At 47.5% G+C, this 17435-nt stretch overlaps 1 protein-coding gene across 3 annotated transcripts in view; it reads left to right on the top strand.

The window, feature by feature from the left end:
* The window catches only part of WDR7 (WD repeat domain 7), a 116570-nt gene that overhangs the window by 96552 nt on the left and 2583 nt on the right, over positions 1-17435 (top strand). For all 3 annotated transcript variants that reach the window (XM_026865343.1, XM_026865342.1, XM_026865341.1), the window contains one exon: positions 15221-15325. In XM_026865343.1, the coding sequence (XP_026721144.1) occupies positions 15221-15325 (105 nt within the window). The remainder of the gene's footprint in view (positions 1-15220; positions 15326-17435) is intronic.

Raw genomic sequence — 17435 nt, 5'->3', positions numbered from 1 at the left:
TCCTTGCAGCACGCTTATTTTGTTTTCCAGAAAGGTGGTTGTACGTCCTGACTGAGAAATCGCACCTAGTGATTAATAGAATGATGGATGCCAAGAATCACCTCTTTTAACAAATAATAAATCAACATTTAGTTATGACAGGTTTTTTCCCCAGTAAAATTTACTATATTAGGATCACTTATTTAACAAGGTGTCAATTATTAATGCTACCGTGTTGCCTCGCAGCCAGTTATCTGCATTTCAGAATTTTGCGTGTGGTTTGCGTTATGGCTGTTGTGCAGATACGTGTGTTAACGTGTGAATTCCACCTGATGTTTTAAAAGGTAGATTATCCGTTATAATATATATTTTTTAAATGTTCTACATTTAAGCTTGCTTTCGAGGAAATAGCTTACTCATTTCAGGAGGGTTGGATTGGAGTTTATTTTTAAAACATTAAATCGGGATGAAAACTGCAGCCCCTTTGTATGATATCACGAGCATTCCAAAGGCATTCTTTATCTAATTTTTTTCCATAATTTAATACAGAGATTAGGTTCTCCCTCTCTCTCTTTCTCTTTTCTGTTCAATTATTTACTAAGCATTTTCCAAACGTTCCTGAGTATTCCCAGCGCCGAGCGTCAGACAGGAGCGGAGCTGGAATTCATTTGGGCGCGCGGGCGCTTTCCTGCGGCGGCAGCGGAGGATTGTGGGGAGCGGGGCGGGCAGTGTCCTTCCCAGGGTGGTATTGATTTGCCCTTCAGCTGTTTGCAGCAGCCAGAACCCGGGGCCTTGTTGTTGATTATCCGCACAATGTCTCGGTGAACGGTATTGACCCATTGCCGCGCGCTGCCGATGCCGCTGGATTTTTCACACCGTCTCCATGACACTCATAATAAAACATACGATCGTGGTGCTGCGCGGCTCTGGAAGCCAACGGGGCTGCCCCGGGGGGGGCGTTTTGTGATGGTGGAGATGGTTGTGGGCTGGCTGGGTACCCGCAGGGCAGCGGGGGCCTGCGCTCGGCGGCAGCGGGCAAGGGAGCTCCGCTGCCCGGGCTTTGTCACTGCCAGCGGCAGGGAAGGGTTATGGGAGGCCCTCGCAGGGCAGCTTTTGAAATGTTGGGATAATCCAAAGAATTCGTGTTGGGGTTTTTTTTAAAAAAAAAAAAATCTCCGAAAGAACCCAACACAAAAAAGCTGTTATGAAAAGAGAATCAACATAAAATGTAAAGATCGCATCTAAAATTTTAAGATGCTTTGATAATAAGTTCCAGAATAATTATGACAAATAGAAATATCAAACACTTTAGGGTGTTTTTTTCAAATCAGTTAAATCACGTTTCCTATTAAATAGCCATATCTTGAAGGAGCATACAGGTAGGATTCCTCTGCAACAGCTTTGTCTCTCACACTAATACAATTTTACGCAGCACTTGAAATTTTTAGTATGAACTGCCTCTGTGGAGGGTTTTCTTTGTTTTTTCATAAACATTCATAATTTTCACATATTTTTCCCCAGTAAACAATTTCTAGTATTAAACTGCGCTAGGAACTCTGTTCTGAAGTTCAAATGAGAGTTATTTAAAATAGTAGCTAAACCTTGGAATATTTCCATACAATATTTGCTGTTGAATGTATTTGGCGTTTTCCGTTGCTGGAGGAGTAGTGGCTTTGTGACCAGACTATTTGTAAGTCCTTCCAAGCCCCGGCATGCCGAGAGAGGTGGGAAGAGGATTTCCCAGCCCGGCGGCGTGCAGAGCAGCCCTCCGGGAGGTGCCAAGCCCCCTCCGCACCTACGGAAGACCCCAGTTCCCTGTAAGAGCAGATTTTTTTATTTTTTTTAATAGTGGCTGGTGCCACATCCATCAGCGTGACATCGGCGGTCTCCAGAGCAGCATTTAGCAGTTCAGCGTGTATTCATCACGGGTGATGTCTCTCTCAGGAAAGCAAAATTGTAAATGGAGGGAGCAGATGACTGGCGGCTTGTGGGCCGAGGGGAGGGGGAGTGAGGAGGGATCGTCACCTCGGACCCCCGGCCTGGGGCCGGGTGCTGGAATCCAGCAGCACCGGGCAGTGCGTGGCCTCAGAAGATCATCCCGTCTTGGTCTGAAATTTTCCAGTAGTGGAAAATCCCCCAAATCGTCAGTATTTCAGTTAATTATTTTCATTATTAAAGCTATATTTTGTTTCTAGTTTAACTTGTCAGAGGTTGAAGCTAAAGCCCAGTAGGTCTTGTTTTACCTTCAACTAAGGTTAATTTGCCTAAGGAGCTGTTAATTTAATTAATTTCTACACGTGAGCGCTGTAGGCTCGGTTGAAGTCCCACCGTCGTACTCGACAAACCGCCGAGATGAGGCCCCTCGGGGCTGGAGGGCGTTCGTGGGCCCAGGGTGCTCTCAGGGATTGTGCCGCCCTGGTTTTTCCTCCCCAAACGCTTTCGGTGTTCTTCACTCTGAGCAGCAGCTTTTGTGTGGCTTTTAGGTTAAGTCCGGCCCTTCTGGGACCCCGGGAGAAATGCACAAATTCAGCAGTTTTTCTGTTTACAGCCGCATTCCAAACCACATCGATTAACCAAGATTTAATCCATCTAACAGCCAACCCGTTCGTTACGTATCATTTTCCTTTCTCCCAGGAATGTGTCAGACTGCACCAAACCCCTTTCAGAGGGCTCGCCGCACGAGGGTTTGGACTTTCATCATCAAAAACTTGACTTTTATCATCAAAACCTTACATTTCAGTAAGCTTGCTTGACACAACCTCTTTTCTAGAAAACTACATTATTGACAACATCTATATTTATGTAAACATGCCTTTGGTATCAGTTTCATGTGAACCATACCTTTCCTGGGGGCGCTTGGCATCAGGTGGGTGAGCCTATAATTATTCAGGCCTTTCTCTTTGCTCTTTAAGGTCCATCTAATACCATGAGCTCTCTTCCTTTCCCTACGACATCCTTGTTTTCCTGAGGATCGGTGGGAGCTCGTGTTAAGGAGCTGTGAGCTCTTCAGCTGCTTCATTCAGAGCTCCTACATTTGGCTACGATTATCAGTGCACATCTCGCTTGTCAAGTTCTTTTAGTTGGAAAAATATTGGATTCTGTTGTAGTTTATTCTTCTGTCTGAAGAGAGAATTCAGCAGTTTTAACCACGGTTCTGAAAATACCTGGTAATGGGTGTGAATAAGTCTTTAGTCTTGCCTGTAAGCTGTGGTTTTGCCAGGAAACGGACATTAATTGCCATTTAAGTCCTCCAGTGTCTTCGTGTGTCTCTGAGAGGTTGAAACCGAGATCTTGCAATGGGCTGAACCACCTCACAGGGGTTTGGTGTAGGAAAGGCACCACAGCGATGTTTTTAACAGTAACTTCCTGCATCGAAATGCAACTGTATTCTGACTGGATTATCAGTTTTACATGAGTGTTCACGGCCTGATAAGCCAGAGAAGTTAAGGCCCAAGAGGTAATTTATTTATTTTCTATCTGCTGAGACCACATGACTGTTTCTGAGCTGAGCTGCAGCTTTGTGCAGGCAGACAGGGTCTCTTCCTCGAGCAGAAAACAGGCTGTTGGCGTGGCTGGGACCCGCGGAGACCCCTCGGGGTGAGAGCTCAGGGAGGGCCTGTTCCTGCCCCACGTCCCACCGCCGGTCACCGCAGGCTCGGCTCGGCGGCTCCTCCGGCTGAATTTCCCCGGGGAGCCGCTGGGACTCGCTCCTGGGTACGGCACGTGGGGCCTGGCCCGTCCCACGGCGAAGCTCGTGGTGGCCTGGAGGTTTGTGACCCAATTTTTCAGTGATGGTGCTGAAAGGGGTTGCCAGATCCCACAGAATTTTGATCAGCAACAGAAAGGTATTGCCAGATCCCCCAGAATTTGTTGAATTTTAATGAAGTCTGATCAAAATGACGACAGTTTTCCTGTTACTTGCCCACTCAGACCACCAGTAAACCTCCACAGTTGTCCTGAGTGCTGGGAGAGCTGCTCAGGGGGTGGTTGTGTGTCCGGGTTTAAGGCAGTGGGTATAGAAACCCAGCGGGGACTTTGTGCTCCTGGGTGGTTTGTCTGGGGCCCTTTCTGTTTCCGTCCTCTGCACCATCCCAGCCCAGAAAATTAGAAATGTCCATTCTGTTTGTGCATGTGACTTGGGACAAACGTCCTCAAATTTCTGTTTCTAGAGAAACTGATGGACAGAAAAGCAACACCGTATGGCTGAATCACCACTCCCTTCCTCACAGGGTGGTTATGTTCAGGTTGCAGATTACTCATCCTATGCTCAAAAATGAACGCCTGGTACAAAATGTTTACAACCGTATTCTGTGCCTTAATTCTATTTTGAAAATAAATTATCATAAGAAAGGGGCTGCATAAGAATAACAACTTCAACAGAAAGGCTGCTATGTGATTAGCCTAATGCACGTATGTTTTTATGCTTTTTTTTTTTCTTTCCATTATCTGTGTGATCTCATCCCGCTTTTATTCTGGACAACACAAAGCTGCCTCCGTTTAAATAGACAAATACTCGCTGGCGATTTTTCTCTTGTTCCTGTTTGTTGTTCTGCACAGGTTGTCCTTTTTCGCCTGACCTTTTTCTGGGGCAGCTTGAGGACCGAGCATGGTTCTCCCGGCTTGGAAGACAAAGATGTGGGTGTAAAAATCCCCAAAGCAGGTTTGTGGTGGTTCTGTGTCCACCAACTTGCCCGGCACCGGAGGGATGTTGGTCGGCACGAAGGTTTTGAGCAGGTGGAGCTTTTAGGGGTTTGCAGAGCTGCCTTTACCTGAGCCCCAGTTATCAGGTATTGCAAAGGTTAAGCTTTATCAGCTGCACAAAAAAAGGTTGAGGTTTCATCAAAAACTTCCATCCTCGCAACCTGTCGACCACAATTTGATGATGATTATTGATTATTTCACAGCCTTTCACTCACTCTGGCACTGCGGCCGGCCTTGATATACAGATAGGGCCGCAGTCCGGCTAAAATAAGACTCCATCTTGATAATGGACTGAGATGAGATACTGTTATTTGATAAAGATAATTGATGTTTCACAGTGAATTGGAAAACAGTTCTGAGTGCAGCGGATCTGTGGCTGCTCCATCTGCAAATGTGGCCTTTGTTTACAAAGCAGAGCCGTGGCCACGCCGTTAAACCCCCGCGCCGAACGCGCCGCTTCGGCTCAGCCTGGCAGTTTGGAACCAAAAATAAAACCCTTAAACTGAGAAGCACGATTCGTAATTTTGCCGTCACAGTGAGGTTTCTCAAACGTGTACGTGGCTCAGGGTGCCTGTGCCGAGGCACCCTGGAGGTGTTTCTTCTGCGTGGGTTGCACTCGAGGTGAGCTGGTATCCTAAAATCCTTTTTGTTTGGTGGTTTGTTTTTTTTCAGTAGTTATACATGTGATTTGAATTAGGGAAAATGCTACTTTGAAAAAGTTGGAATTTGTTAAGGGAAATTAAGGCCTAGTGTGTGTCTAGTTTTCTTCATTCTGAAGCTTTAGCTCATTAATTGAAAACATAATGCATGCCCGTGGTCTCCCGCCTACGCCGTCGTTGATGGCGCCCGTGCAGCCCCCGGTTTAGAACTGATTACGGTATCGCTCATTCCAAGTTCTCTTCACCCAAGTTCTTTTAGTCCTGCTGTAACCTTTGTAACCTCCAATTAAGGAATAGGAGATGGCAGGGAGCGGGGTTATCGTGAGCTAATGACACCCCGAGTGTGCTGTGTGGCACAGGGTTCATCTGTGTGCTGCTAATCCTCGAGGGGAGTGATTATCCGAGGATAACGGTGCCACGGCGCCGCGCGCTCCTGCCGCCGCCGCGCCTGGCCGCCGCTTCCCAGCCCAAACCTTCGCCATTCATTTTACAGACTGACAGTTTTCCTGAAGGGACTTACATACTCTGCAAAGTCACGACCCAGGAGACGTCTGTCTGTCTTTCTTTCTTTCTTTTTTATTTTTAAAAAACTATATTTATTAAGAATATGGGGAGGGGGAAAATGCATAGTCATTTTTGCTAGGCTAGAAGCAGTCTCAGCAGGGTGGATGCAGTTAAAGGTTCACGTTAAATCCACAACAAATTGTAAATTATCATCAACATTGAAATTCCTGTATTTAGAGGTGTGGTAATACAGAAGAAGAATGATACTCTGCTACTTTTTTTCAAACGGAACGTTAAATCAGTGTCATCAGACTGTAGAGATGTATCTCAGGTAACCAGATTTTAGGATACAAGATTGTGGTTGACTTTGAAATGATGGGAGAATATTAACATCTGAAAGTTGCTTAATTGTAATTTGCTCGTCGGAGTGTCGAGTACTATTAATCTGTGTGATTATCTCTGTTCAGAGTTATGTCTTGCTGGGTAACAGAGTCCGGTCCAAAATCCCCCAATTAATTCATGCATACAAGCTATTTGATAATTTTCCTTTTCATTTAGAAATGTGTTTGGGTATGTAGAGACTGGCTCTGCCCGAGTCACTAGTCCAAGCTGTAGTTAGGCGTGAGCACTAACGCTGCCCGCTGCTCCAGATGTCTTTGGGCCCCTTGCCAGGACAAGAGGTGGAGCCTCTTTCAGGAAATCCATCTCTTCTCCTCACCAAGGGGGCTCCGATGGAACCAACCCATGGAGTTTATGGGAAAGCACCAGTGTACCTCCAGTGGTGTTCTCGTTTTGTAGGGGCTGTTTGGCTGTTGCCTTCAGCCTGGGTACTCTGCCTGCCTGTCCCTGCGTTCCTCTTGGCTGGGGGCTCCACTCTTCCTCTCCAAACCCAGAAACTCTTCCCCAGCACTGAGCTGTAGGCAGCAGGGGGTTGTATATACCACTGTGTGTTTGATTTGTAATTTATGAAAACTTTGTTTGCTGTAAAGAAACCTGCCGAGGCCGCTGTCATTGCTGTTGTGTGTACCCCGAGGGGTTCCTGGGGCCTGGACACCAGCTGGGTCATGCAGTCCGGTCTGTGTCCCCTGTGACTAGAGGATGGCTCGGTAGAGTGCACGCAGGGTAGCCCAGAAAGCCATAAAATATTCTGTTTTCATTGATTAGATCTTGGGTTTCAGTGTAGATATTTAGAGAGAAACTTGTAACTGCTATTGAAACGGGCTGAGCTCGGTGTAAACCCGCTGCACAGCCGTAGGACTGCGCCGGGCGCTCCCCGGGAGGAAGCTGAGGGTGAGGGATGATGCAGGTACCAGCTGCCCTACCTAAAGGCTCTGTTGTTTCACTCTCAGAGTGAGGAGAAGCCTGAGTTTGGCTCCATTTATTTCAAAGCTTTTAAACACTGCCTGGAATCGATGCTGTTTGGTCCCGGGTACTTTGTTTGGCTGACTGCAGATTTAAAATCGGAGCATTGGCAGTCGCAGCAGTAATTGAATTGCCCATAGTAGGATTTTATTTCTGTACCTAGATGCCTCTGCAAATTTTTATTCTTATATAAGGAAGAAAATGATTTCATACTATATTTGGAATGAATAGTCACTGATGTCCCCGAATCCTTCAGGTTGGAAAAGCCCCTCGGGATCAGCGAGTCCAACCCTCAGCCCGACTCTACAAAGTTCTCCCCTACCCCACATCCCCCACAGCTCATCCCAACGGCCCTGAAACCCCCCCAGGGATGGGGACTCCCCCCTCCCCGGGCAGCCTCTTCCACTCTCGGACCACTCTTGCTGGGAAACATTTTCTCCTCCTGTCAGATGGCTTGTTTTAGTTAACTTTGATTACTGAATAAAAGATGCTGTTCTCCCATAGACTGTATTAAAGGTAGAAAAAGAAAGCCAGCCATCCCATAATGTGTAACCTGTAGGTGTGTTGACTGACACAGTCACACTGACATGCTCAGATGAGGCAGGAAAACCTGTTAGTTGAAACACACATCCTCAAATTGCAGATAAAAGATAATTACTGAGTGTAACCCCTTAATTCCTTAGGCCACAATCCAGGGAAGGGAAGGGAAGGGAAGGGAAGGGAAGGGAAGGGAAGCCCTTGAATAACCAAAGTTAGTAAAAATTAAATTAAAAATTGATTCAGCTACAGCTTTCTATTTAACTCTCGGGCCTCAGCTGTCAGCTTCCAAAGCGGAGAACCGACAGAGTAATCCATGCCAGTAAGGGTTTCTTCCTTTTTTGAAGTGGTACAGTTCCGTATAAGAAAGTCAAATAGACTGGAAAAAGATATTAAACTTCCTGACCGACCTTGGAGGCCACAGCCCCCCTGCTGAGTTACAGATTTATTACAGCACTGAGTTAGGAGCACCGACAGAAAAGTAGGTATACAGAGTTTATCCTGAGGTCTGTGAAGGAAACTGGGCTTCCATGTATTTAAAATGATATCTAATGTAGCTGTTACTTCTGATTCAGACTCTACTTCCTACACAAAACGTGGCCTCAACTCTTTTTTTTTCCCCCCTCTGTAAAAAGCTTTTTTCCTTCAGACGCTGCTGAAGCAGTTTTCTGGAGCTGTCCATCCAGCTGGGAAGGCAAATAAGGATTTTTTTTTTTTTCTCATTGTTCTTATAACTTTCATAGGAACTCATTTCTCAGAAATGCTGTTCTTGTTAAAGAGAGAATCCCTGGATTACACTGTGCAGATTTGACAGCGTTTAGCCAGATAAATTGTTGTCAGTCACCTTGGCATGTAAGAACTCCTTTTCCTAAAAGTCTATCGCTTCCTTGAAAGAAAAACTGAAACCAGAGTGTATGCAAATACCTTTTAAAACCAAAATTTAGGTCTAATGTTAACTCACATTTCATAACTTTCAAAATTTCTATTCCATATTTTAAGTATAAAGAGAGCAGTAGTGGGCATGAAATGGTGATGGTCAGGTCTGGGATTCTCCCTCTAGGGTTGCCCGTGGCCAACTTACACCCGGCTCTCGCTCTGTAGATGTACGGAACTGTTTAAAATCACGTTGCTAACACTTTTTTTTTTTTTAACTGACCTATTTCTCCAATCTAGACGTGACCTTGGTGAATGCGTTTTTGCTTTCAGGGGTTTGTTCTCTGATAGGGAAAAACATGGTCCTGAACTCTGGCTTTGTGCCCGGCTGCTTTCTGCTTTGCTTCTCGCATCCGTCGGCGCGAGTTGGCGAGCGGCTGCAAAATGGGTTTTCAGCTGCAGGGAGAGGGGCACTTGGAAAATCTGCGACGAGGATAAAGCTTTTCACCCCGCTATCAGAGTACTTGTCAGAAGGAATTGAAACAATTAAGACCCAGCAAGGAAAATCTGTATCCCTAACATATTTAACTCATAACCGGACAGGTTTGTGCACATACCGTCTCTTACGCTTTGTCAATGGTTGACTAATTATTGATCACTAATTTGCTTGAAAGTTTTGTGGCTGCACAATGGCATATAATGCTCCAGGTATTATTACTATTATCATGAATGAACTTTCCGAAAATTTAGAGCAGGTATGTGAATTAAGCGGCCCTGATACTATTCACAGGGTTTCCGAACGCCCAGATGCATTTTGAACGCAGGGCCCAGAGCACTTCGCCCTCCTCCTCTCCCCCCATCCCAACCGTTGTTTAGTCAGGTTTTAATTGCAAGATATTGAGGAATATGCACAATCTGCATAATATATATGCTTGTTTGATGGTAAAAAAGAGACTCGAAATTGAAAAGCTTCAGTTGCAAGGATGTCTCATTACTAAGTGTAAGCCATCACACACAAACTACTTGGAAGTCTTAGACTCGTAGGAAAACGTCGTCCCGAAATTTTAAAATTCAAGGACTGCAATTTCCACATTTCCACTTGTTTTGATAACGTCGATGCTGATGCTCGTGACCCTTGGAAGAGGATGTGAGTGGTAACTGTGGAAAGAAAAAGCAGCACTGGGGAGTTCTGCAGCAGGTGACAGTTTGCCCGGGAGCTGCCAGAGATCTGGAGTTGTGGCCGGTGCCGGGGAAGGCCGGTTCTCACCTCTGTCTGTGCGGCCTCATGAAGTGCTTTGGGGCCGGCGCCGTAGGATTTGGGGACAGTTTTAAACCATCCCGCGACACTTGGGTGGCTGCAGCTGTCATCTCATTTTTTTCTGGATTAAGTTCAGTCGAGAAAGAAGCTGCTTCATTTTCTGGTTGTCATTTGCCCAGGAAGTAAAAGCAAATTGTAATGAGGGGCTCCCAGCAGGAGAACCTCCTAACAAATGAGAGGCAGATATTGACTGACAGCCGGCCTGCCGCTCCACTGATAAATGTGTTTTTATACGCGGCCATTCAAGGGCACTTTCTGCTCCCTCTGAACGCTGCCTGCCGGGTCGTGCACCGCACGTTTGAGTGCTGAGTAATTGTACTGGCTGATGCAAAATGGTCTTACTGTAAGGTTAAAAGTTGTTGTACATTCTCTTCAGTTAAAAAATGTAATCCATGCGCTTTGACTTTATCGTGATTTTATTGAGGAGCCACTTGAAGGACAGGAAGAAAATGAATTTTAAGATGTAAATATACTCTCCTTCTCAGTACAGTCCTGAAGTTTTTACTGCAATGGTTAGTATTACTGGAACTGCCGTAGAAATTAGGTTGTGAAAGATACTGAAACTGCTTTGAGTTAATAGCATTTTAGATATTTCCCCTAAATTGCTTAGAACATAGGGATTTTATTTGTTTTAAGTGTTCATAAAAACCTCTGAGGGACCATCTTGAAGGAATTTACTTTAGACAAAACGAGGCAGTATTTTAGGTACCTTTTCAGGCAAGTGCTGCTGCGAACAAAGAGGAGATTCCCAATCTCCACAGAAAAAGAGAAAAATGGGTGCTGGGCACAGCCCGTGGCAGCCTGGCCGAGGGGCTGCGCGTCTCCTGGCGACTGCGCTCAGAGCGCCCGGGCAGGCACCGCCGCGGCTCCTCTTTGCCATAGAAATATTTATTTTTATATATTCACTTCATGGCTCTGCCACTTCTTATCTTGAGGGCTGATATTTATTCCTCGGCACAGTTCAGGCTCTATATAATGTTCTGTAGGGTTTTGTACCTACATTAAAAGCCAGCTTCTAATTTTTAATTTAAAAAAAAAAGATAAAAGCGACCTTTTGTTTCTGTTACATGGAATCACTCAGCGTGTTCCGCTGCCAGGGGACCTCAGAGAAGTATATACGTGTTGGTAAAGCACTACTAACCTGCTTTTTATTTTTGGCTTGTTTCTGGTTATGTCATTTGCTATACGATTCTTAAAATAAGCCCAGAACTGCTCCAGGAATGACTGACCTGTCAGACCTAGCTCTGTTTATTAAGATCTGTTCTAAACTTGCATTGCTTTCATTCAGTTGGGAGGGGGAGGCAGAGGCAGAGGTACATTTGTTTTTTCCGCGGCGCCATCATCACCAGTGATTTTCAGCTGAACATTTCAGTTGTTAACTGCCTGTTGTTAGACTTTGCCTTTAGCATAATGAGTTTTATGTTTGTGATTTATTTACGGTCTTGCGCCGTGTTGCGTTTATATCTGAGAACACTTCTGGGTGTTTGCTGTGGCAGATCACCCCGGCTCGGCTGCCGCAATTGCCCGTGAAGTCATTGCCGGTGACTCCTCGCTGATCCATGAAGGAGCTGCAGAATCACCTCCTTAATTTTCAAATAAACGTTCCTTGCCCAGGGATGATTTGTATCCCGTGCAGAAGTCGGAGCTGGTATTTTCCTGCCGCTCCAAGCTAAAAGCAGGCGGGTGGTTCGAGGGTATCGCTTTGCTGTGGCAAACCTCTGCTTTTGTCCCTCCCTCCCGCGGTGGCACTGGAGGGGCAGCGCTCCCGCGGGTGCGGGGTGCACGCTGCTTTCTCAAGAAGGGAATTTTTTTTTTGTTTCCCTTCAGTAAAAGTACCCCTAGAGATCAGGGAGATAAATACCAAATAATAAAGGTGATAAAATATTAGTGTGTCTCTATAAGAGCACGTAAGTTACTTTATCAATTTAAAGTATGCATTTCGGTATATTTATGAAAATAAAATTGCTGCGGTGATACAGTGTTTATTTTTTTTATGTCAGCTTTAACAGAATATTGCAGTTCAGCGCAGAGTTTACCAAATATTGGACTTAGAATTAGGTTGTCATAGCTTCAGTATATCATGTGTTACAGGACAGCGACGGTGGCAGGTGCAGAAGTCAAATAGTCTCCCAGGAGCATCCTCCCATTAAAAAACAATTGCTTGGGCAGGGGGGAGCTGCAGGCAGCTGCGCTTCGTCCCACCGCCTGCCCCTCAGAAGGACGCCTGTTCCCAAACCAGGATTGCCCAGATTTTTGCGTTGTGTGCTGACAGAACCCCTCCGGAGCCGGAGAGCTGCAGACAGCACCACAGAGGCAGCCCCAGAGCTCGGCACACGCTCTGCCACAGCCTCAGCCCTGGGATCCATTAACCCCCGGCCCCGAGGGTCTGGGGGCGAGTGGAATTTTTGGAGTGGGCAGCATCCGTTTGGTTTTTGTGACGATTGCTCCGAGGCCTCGGGAGCACAGGATGAGCATTGCGAAGCAGGCGTTCGGATAGCGCACCAAAAAATAAATCTTGGCTTGAAAGGATTAGCATCAATTAGAGAAGCACTTCCTTTAAATAACAAAGCAGATTAATTCCCTTAAGGACCGTCCTTATTGGAACACATTTTCAGTAGTAAAAAGAGCAACAAGTGTGCTGGTACTATTGATTTTTCTACCTTTGTATTACCAAAACATATTTTATTGACAAGTATTACTTGCTTGTTAAGTGCTAAAGAGTTTGATGGGTCTAAACATCGGATCATCTAATTAATTGGCCTTTCAAACTTTCATCCCAAGCTGCGGTGATTACATTAAAGGGAGAGGTTTGGGGTGCTGTTGGAGTTCCAAGCAAGAAATTAATATATTAATGGGTTCTTAATATCTAAGGCTAACTTCAGATGCAGGGTACCATTCCGAGCTCTTCGTCTTTTCATGCCCCAGCGGCGGGTGCAGGAGCGCTGCTTTCATTTTCGCAGCTGAATTGGGTTCACTGGATGTTGCCCAGCCTCTTTTTGCAGAGCCAACCCCTGCTGATTTAAAGCTGGCGCTGAGCCTCCTCGTGCAGAAAGAGCTGCTCGTGTGTATTTTTGAAGAGGGACTTTGTGTGTGCTTCTGTCCCCAGCCCTGGAGATGATGTGACACGGGTGAGTCTGCCTTGTGTAGAGCACCCACGTGTTTTGCAGTCGTTAAACAGTAACCTCGGGTAACGAGTAAGATCTTTACGGTGCCTCTGACCATGGAATAAGTGAGCAGTTGTTCGTGGCGTTTCCGACATACGTGTTTATATCACAGAATCCTCTGGGTCAGAAAAGCCCCTGCAGCTCCTCCAGCCCAACCATGACCCTCCCCCTGACCGTTCCCAACTCCCCCAGATCCCTCAGCGCTGGCTCAGCCCGACTCTTCAACCCCTCCAGGGATCCCGGGGACTCCCCCCTGCCCTGGGCAGCCCATTCCAACGCCCAACAGCCCCTTCTGCACAGAAATCCTTCCTCAGAGCCAGTCTCTGTATTGTTGGATATTGTAAAAACCAAGTATTCAAGGCTGGTGAGCCGGGCTGTGGTGGAGCACCAATCCCCTGCCTTGCCTGCGAGGAGCCCGGTGCCGCCGTCACACTGCCCAGAGAGGGGTGTGCTGCAGCGGGGGATGTAACAGTAAATATTGTCAAAGGTCATCCAGAAAATTTTTTTTGATGGCAAAAGTAGCGCATCGCAACTGTGTGGTGTGTGTCTGCGTGTCTGTGTTGCCCGGCCACGAGAAGTTCGTGTGTCAAATAATAGTTCTGGCTCTGACCTGAGAAAACAAAGTCCCTTCCAGTTGTTGTATTAGCTCTGGGGAAAAATCCCTTACGCTTCCTCTACAATATAAGGTTTGAACTTTTAATTATTCTGGCAGTAGCCCAAAGGATTTCAGTTGCTTCTAGCTGGATCGAGATGGGGCAGAAGGGATGCCCTCGCAGTGGGGGCAGCTCTGCCTCCTTTGTGGGGACGTTTCCACTCCCCCTGTTTGGGCCGTGTTCTGGTGATATTTCGGTTGTTAGTCGGAACAGAGGGCACTCTGGCGTGTTCTGGTGATATTTCGGTTGTTAGTCGGAGCAGAGGGCACTCTGGCGTGTTCTGGTGATATTTCGGTTGTTAGTCGGAGCACAGAGGACTCTGTCCGTGAGACAGTGGCCTGTGTGCACGGAGGGGTGGGATGACCCCACGTGCCCGTGGACACAGTTCCATCCTCTGCCTCTTGGGGAGGTTTTTACGAAAGCGTGACCACGTCCCTGTGCCGTTGGGAGCGGAGCTGTGGTTGTCTCGTCACCGTTTCTGTGCCGAGTTCGCCGCGGTGACGCCAAGGCAGGAGCAGTAACGTCGAGCTCGGTGGTTCCCAGCCATGGGAGGTGGGTGCTGGAGCCACGGGACTGCCCAGCTCTGCCCCGGCCCCCAGCAGCCTCGTGCTGGTGCCAGGGACCCAACTGGAAACACCCAGCACCCTGGAGGGGGTCACAATTGGGCACCATTCGCAAAGGCGGGGAGGGGGCTTGTGAGTCATTCCCTGCCCGCTGCCCAGCCGGCCGTGGAGGCGCCCAGGCAGCCCGTTCAAAACCTCCTCTGGGGAGCAGAAGTAGGGCGTTTGTTTTTAAATTCCCGTTAAAGACATATTTATGTTCGTACACCTGACAAATTACTTTGGTTTAAAAACTGGATTTGGCAGGGAGTATGTTCATACGATGATTTAATTCTGGTTTATTGGCTAAGCAGCTATTAGAACACTTAAAAGAAATTGCCGTGGCGTTTGAGGCTGAGCGGCGTGTGCCCGAGTCCCACCCCATCGGACGTTTCAGGCCGTGCTCTCACGTTTCACAGTGTCTGGAGGCTTTCAAGTGCGCGGAGGAAAGGGCGTTCTCCGTGCTGAGCACGAGCCCTGCCTGGGACACGGCAGGAGTTCGGTTCTGTGCCACTTCTTCAGGTGTGTGGGCGCAGCACATGCCCCCTGTCCTCCCCGACCGAGGGGAACCACCTCTGCAGCGGAGCTGTGCACTGCTCCTCGGGGGGATCTGCTGATTGACACGCTGACAGCCAGAAAACCAGTGCTAGGAGAACAGGAAATGTAGGGGAAAAGGAAGAGGCGTTTCCACGGAGGTAATTTTTACTGACGGTGATGGGCTCCCTCACTTTTCAAAAAAAAAAAAAAAAAAAAAAAGGGTTTCTAGAAGTTGACGTACGTGTGTGTTTTGTGTTTACTTAAAAGTCTGTTTGGTGTCGGCGTGGTGACGGGTGGTGAATCCTCTGTGTTCCTGTTCTCCCCCTCTCACCAGACTATCCACGGCCACAAAGGACCCATCACGGCGGTGGCTTTCGCCCCTGACGGCCGGTACCTCGCCACCTACTCCAACTCCGACAGCCACCTCTGCTTCTGGCAGGTAAGGGCGCGTTGCCGGCCGCGTGCAGGCGCGCGGGGCACGAGCTGCCCTTCGGGACTTGCTCTTCGTGGGAGCCACGTAACGCCCGAGGAAATCCTGACGAGGGCAAGGGCCCCGGAGTTGGGGCGACTCGGGCACGGGCCGGGGCAGCGCCTGCTCCCTGGGCCATGTCCCTTCCACTGGGAGGGAGGGAGTTTTCTTCTCTAACTCCTACAGCCCCCTCAGTTCCAACAGACCAAGCTTGGAGAACATGTCCCCTTTTTTTTTTTTTTTTTTAAATGTAAAACTCTCAGTTCCTGGTACCGCGGAGCCCGTGCCCCCCGCCTGGCTCTGCTCTGAGCCCCTGTGCCATGCTCGTGTCTTCTGTTTCCCTGATCGTCCTGAAGGCAGGAAAACTGGGATCTAAAAAATATAGAGAGGGTCTAAACCGCAGGAGAAACAGTCAGGCCACCATTTTGTGAAGTATCTGAAGGTTTCTTTAACGCATGAGCAATCTTTTTCTTTGTAATCTCACCTCAGCAGGAATATTTTTTTGTCAGTTGTAGGCTGCTGCCTACGTTCCTCAAGCAGGATTTTTTTTTTCTTCTTTCAAATGGCTTTAGCCTTAAAAAGATACTTTATTTGGAGGGAACTGATCTGATCGAGCAATGTGTGCTGTCAAAATCATTGAGTCTTCCAGTAATCAGACCATAAAACAGAACTCGGTAAGCACCAGCTCCACTCTGTAACACCCTTCCCCAGTTGCCTGTGTTGTTCAGTAGTTATACAGGTACCCTAAAAAATTCCTGAATTATCCATCACTATACTGTGTGCTTTCTGAAACAGCGAATGAGAACAGCAAGAATCTTCATCCATCAGTTACGTTTGTTCTACTTAAGTGCTCAGGAAAAAAATCTGGAGAGCAATCAGGCCAGATCTTTCAGAATTGGCAGGGGAAAAAAAAGTCAGGCACGAGTTTTAAATTGTGCTCTGCCATGCTCTTCCAGGTGTATAAATGTTCCCGTTAAAGTGGCTTTTACATAAAGAGTTAAATATACCTACACATTTAGTTTTAAAATGTGACCTCGTGCACTGGTGATTTTTCCCTTCTGTGTTCTATTTGGCACTATTATTAATGCAGGAAAATCAGTAACATTAGTCATCTTAAAAGGGTTATTACTCAAGATGATTTAAATTGTGAAAATGTCAGTGGTGCTTGCATGCTCCCTGCTAGAGATGCCATGATTTACACTCTCTGACACCGCTCTGCTGCCGAGAAGAGCCAGGAAAAAGTAATGGCTTGTACTTTGTACTGATCAGAATTCAGGACGTAGCATCAGCAATAACGCGCCTTAAATGTCCCAGGATTTGCCAAGGTTTCAGGGGGGGCACGTCTCAGGGATGCAGCCGCCCGGTCGCCTGCTGATGGAAATCCTGGGCTTGCGATGCGTGAGGAGGGAAAAGGGGGTTTCGAGAGCGAAGCGGCGTTTCAGAAAGCGTAGGGTTTTGTGTGTGTCGGTGGGTTAAATCGGAGAAGCTCGGTTTTAAAAAAGCAGAGCTGGGCAGGACGCTGCGGCAGGAAGAGCGTAACTCCGCCATCTCTGCTGAGCAGCCTCTTCATCTGCCAGGCAATAAACCAGCTCCTGCTGTTGGTTTTATTTCTGTTCGTACCTGTCATGACGGCTGCTCTTCATTCTGCCTGTTGTCAGCATTAGTGTGTCTGCAGTTTTGATAAATAATATTCTAGCATTAATTTTATGAATATCACAGAATCCCTGAATCCTTCAGGTTGGAAAAGCCCCTCGGGATCAGCGAGTCCAACCCTCAGCCCGACTCGACAAAGTTCTCCCCTACCCCACATCCCCCACAGCTCATCCCAACGGCCCTGAAACCCCCCCAGGGATGGGGACTCCCCCCTCCCTGGGCAGCCTCTTCCACTCTCGGACCACTCTTGCTGGGAAACATTTTCTCCTCCTGCCCAGCCTGACCCTCCCCTGGGGCAGTTTCCAGCCGTTCCCTCTTGTCCTGTCCCTGATCCCCTGGGAGCAGAGCCCAGCCCCAGCCTCTCTGCAATGTCCTGTCAGGAGCTGCAGAGAGGGATGAGGGCTCCCCTCAGCCTCCTCCTCCTCAC

This window comes from Athene cunicularia, assembly GCF_003259725.1.
Source record: "Athene cunicularia isolate RWA chromosome Z unlocalized genomic scaffold, athCun1 chrZ_part1, whole genome shotgun sequence".
In the NCBI taxonomy this organism is placed as follows: Eukaryota; Metazoa; Chordata; class Aves; order Strigiformes; family Strigidae; genus Athene; species Athene cunicularia.
This window is presented reverse-complemented; position numbering and strand designations above follow the sequence as displayed.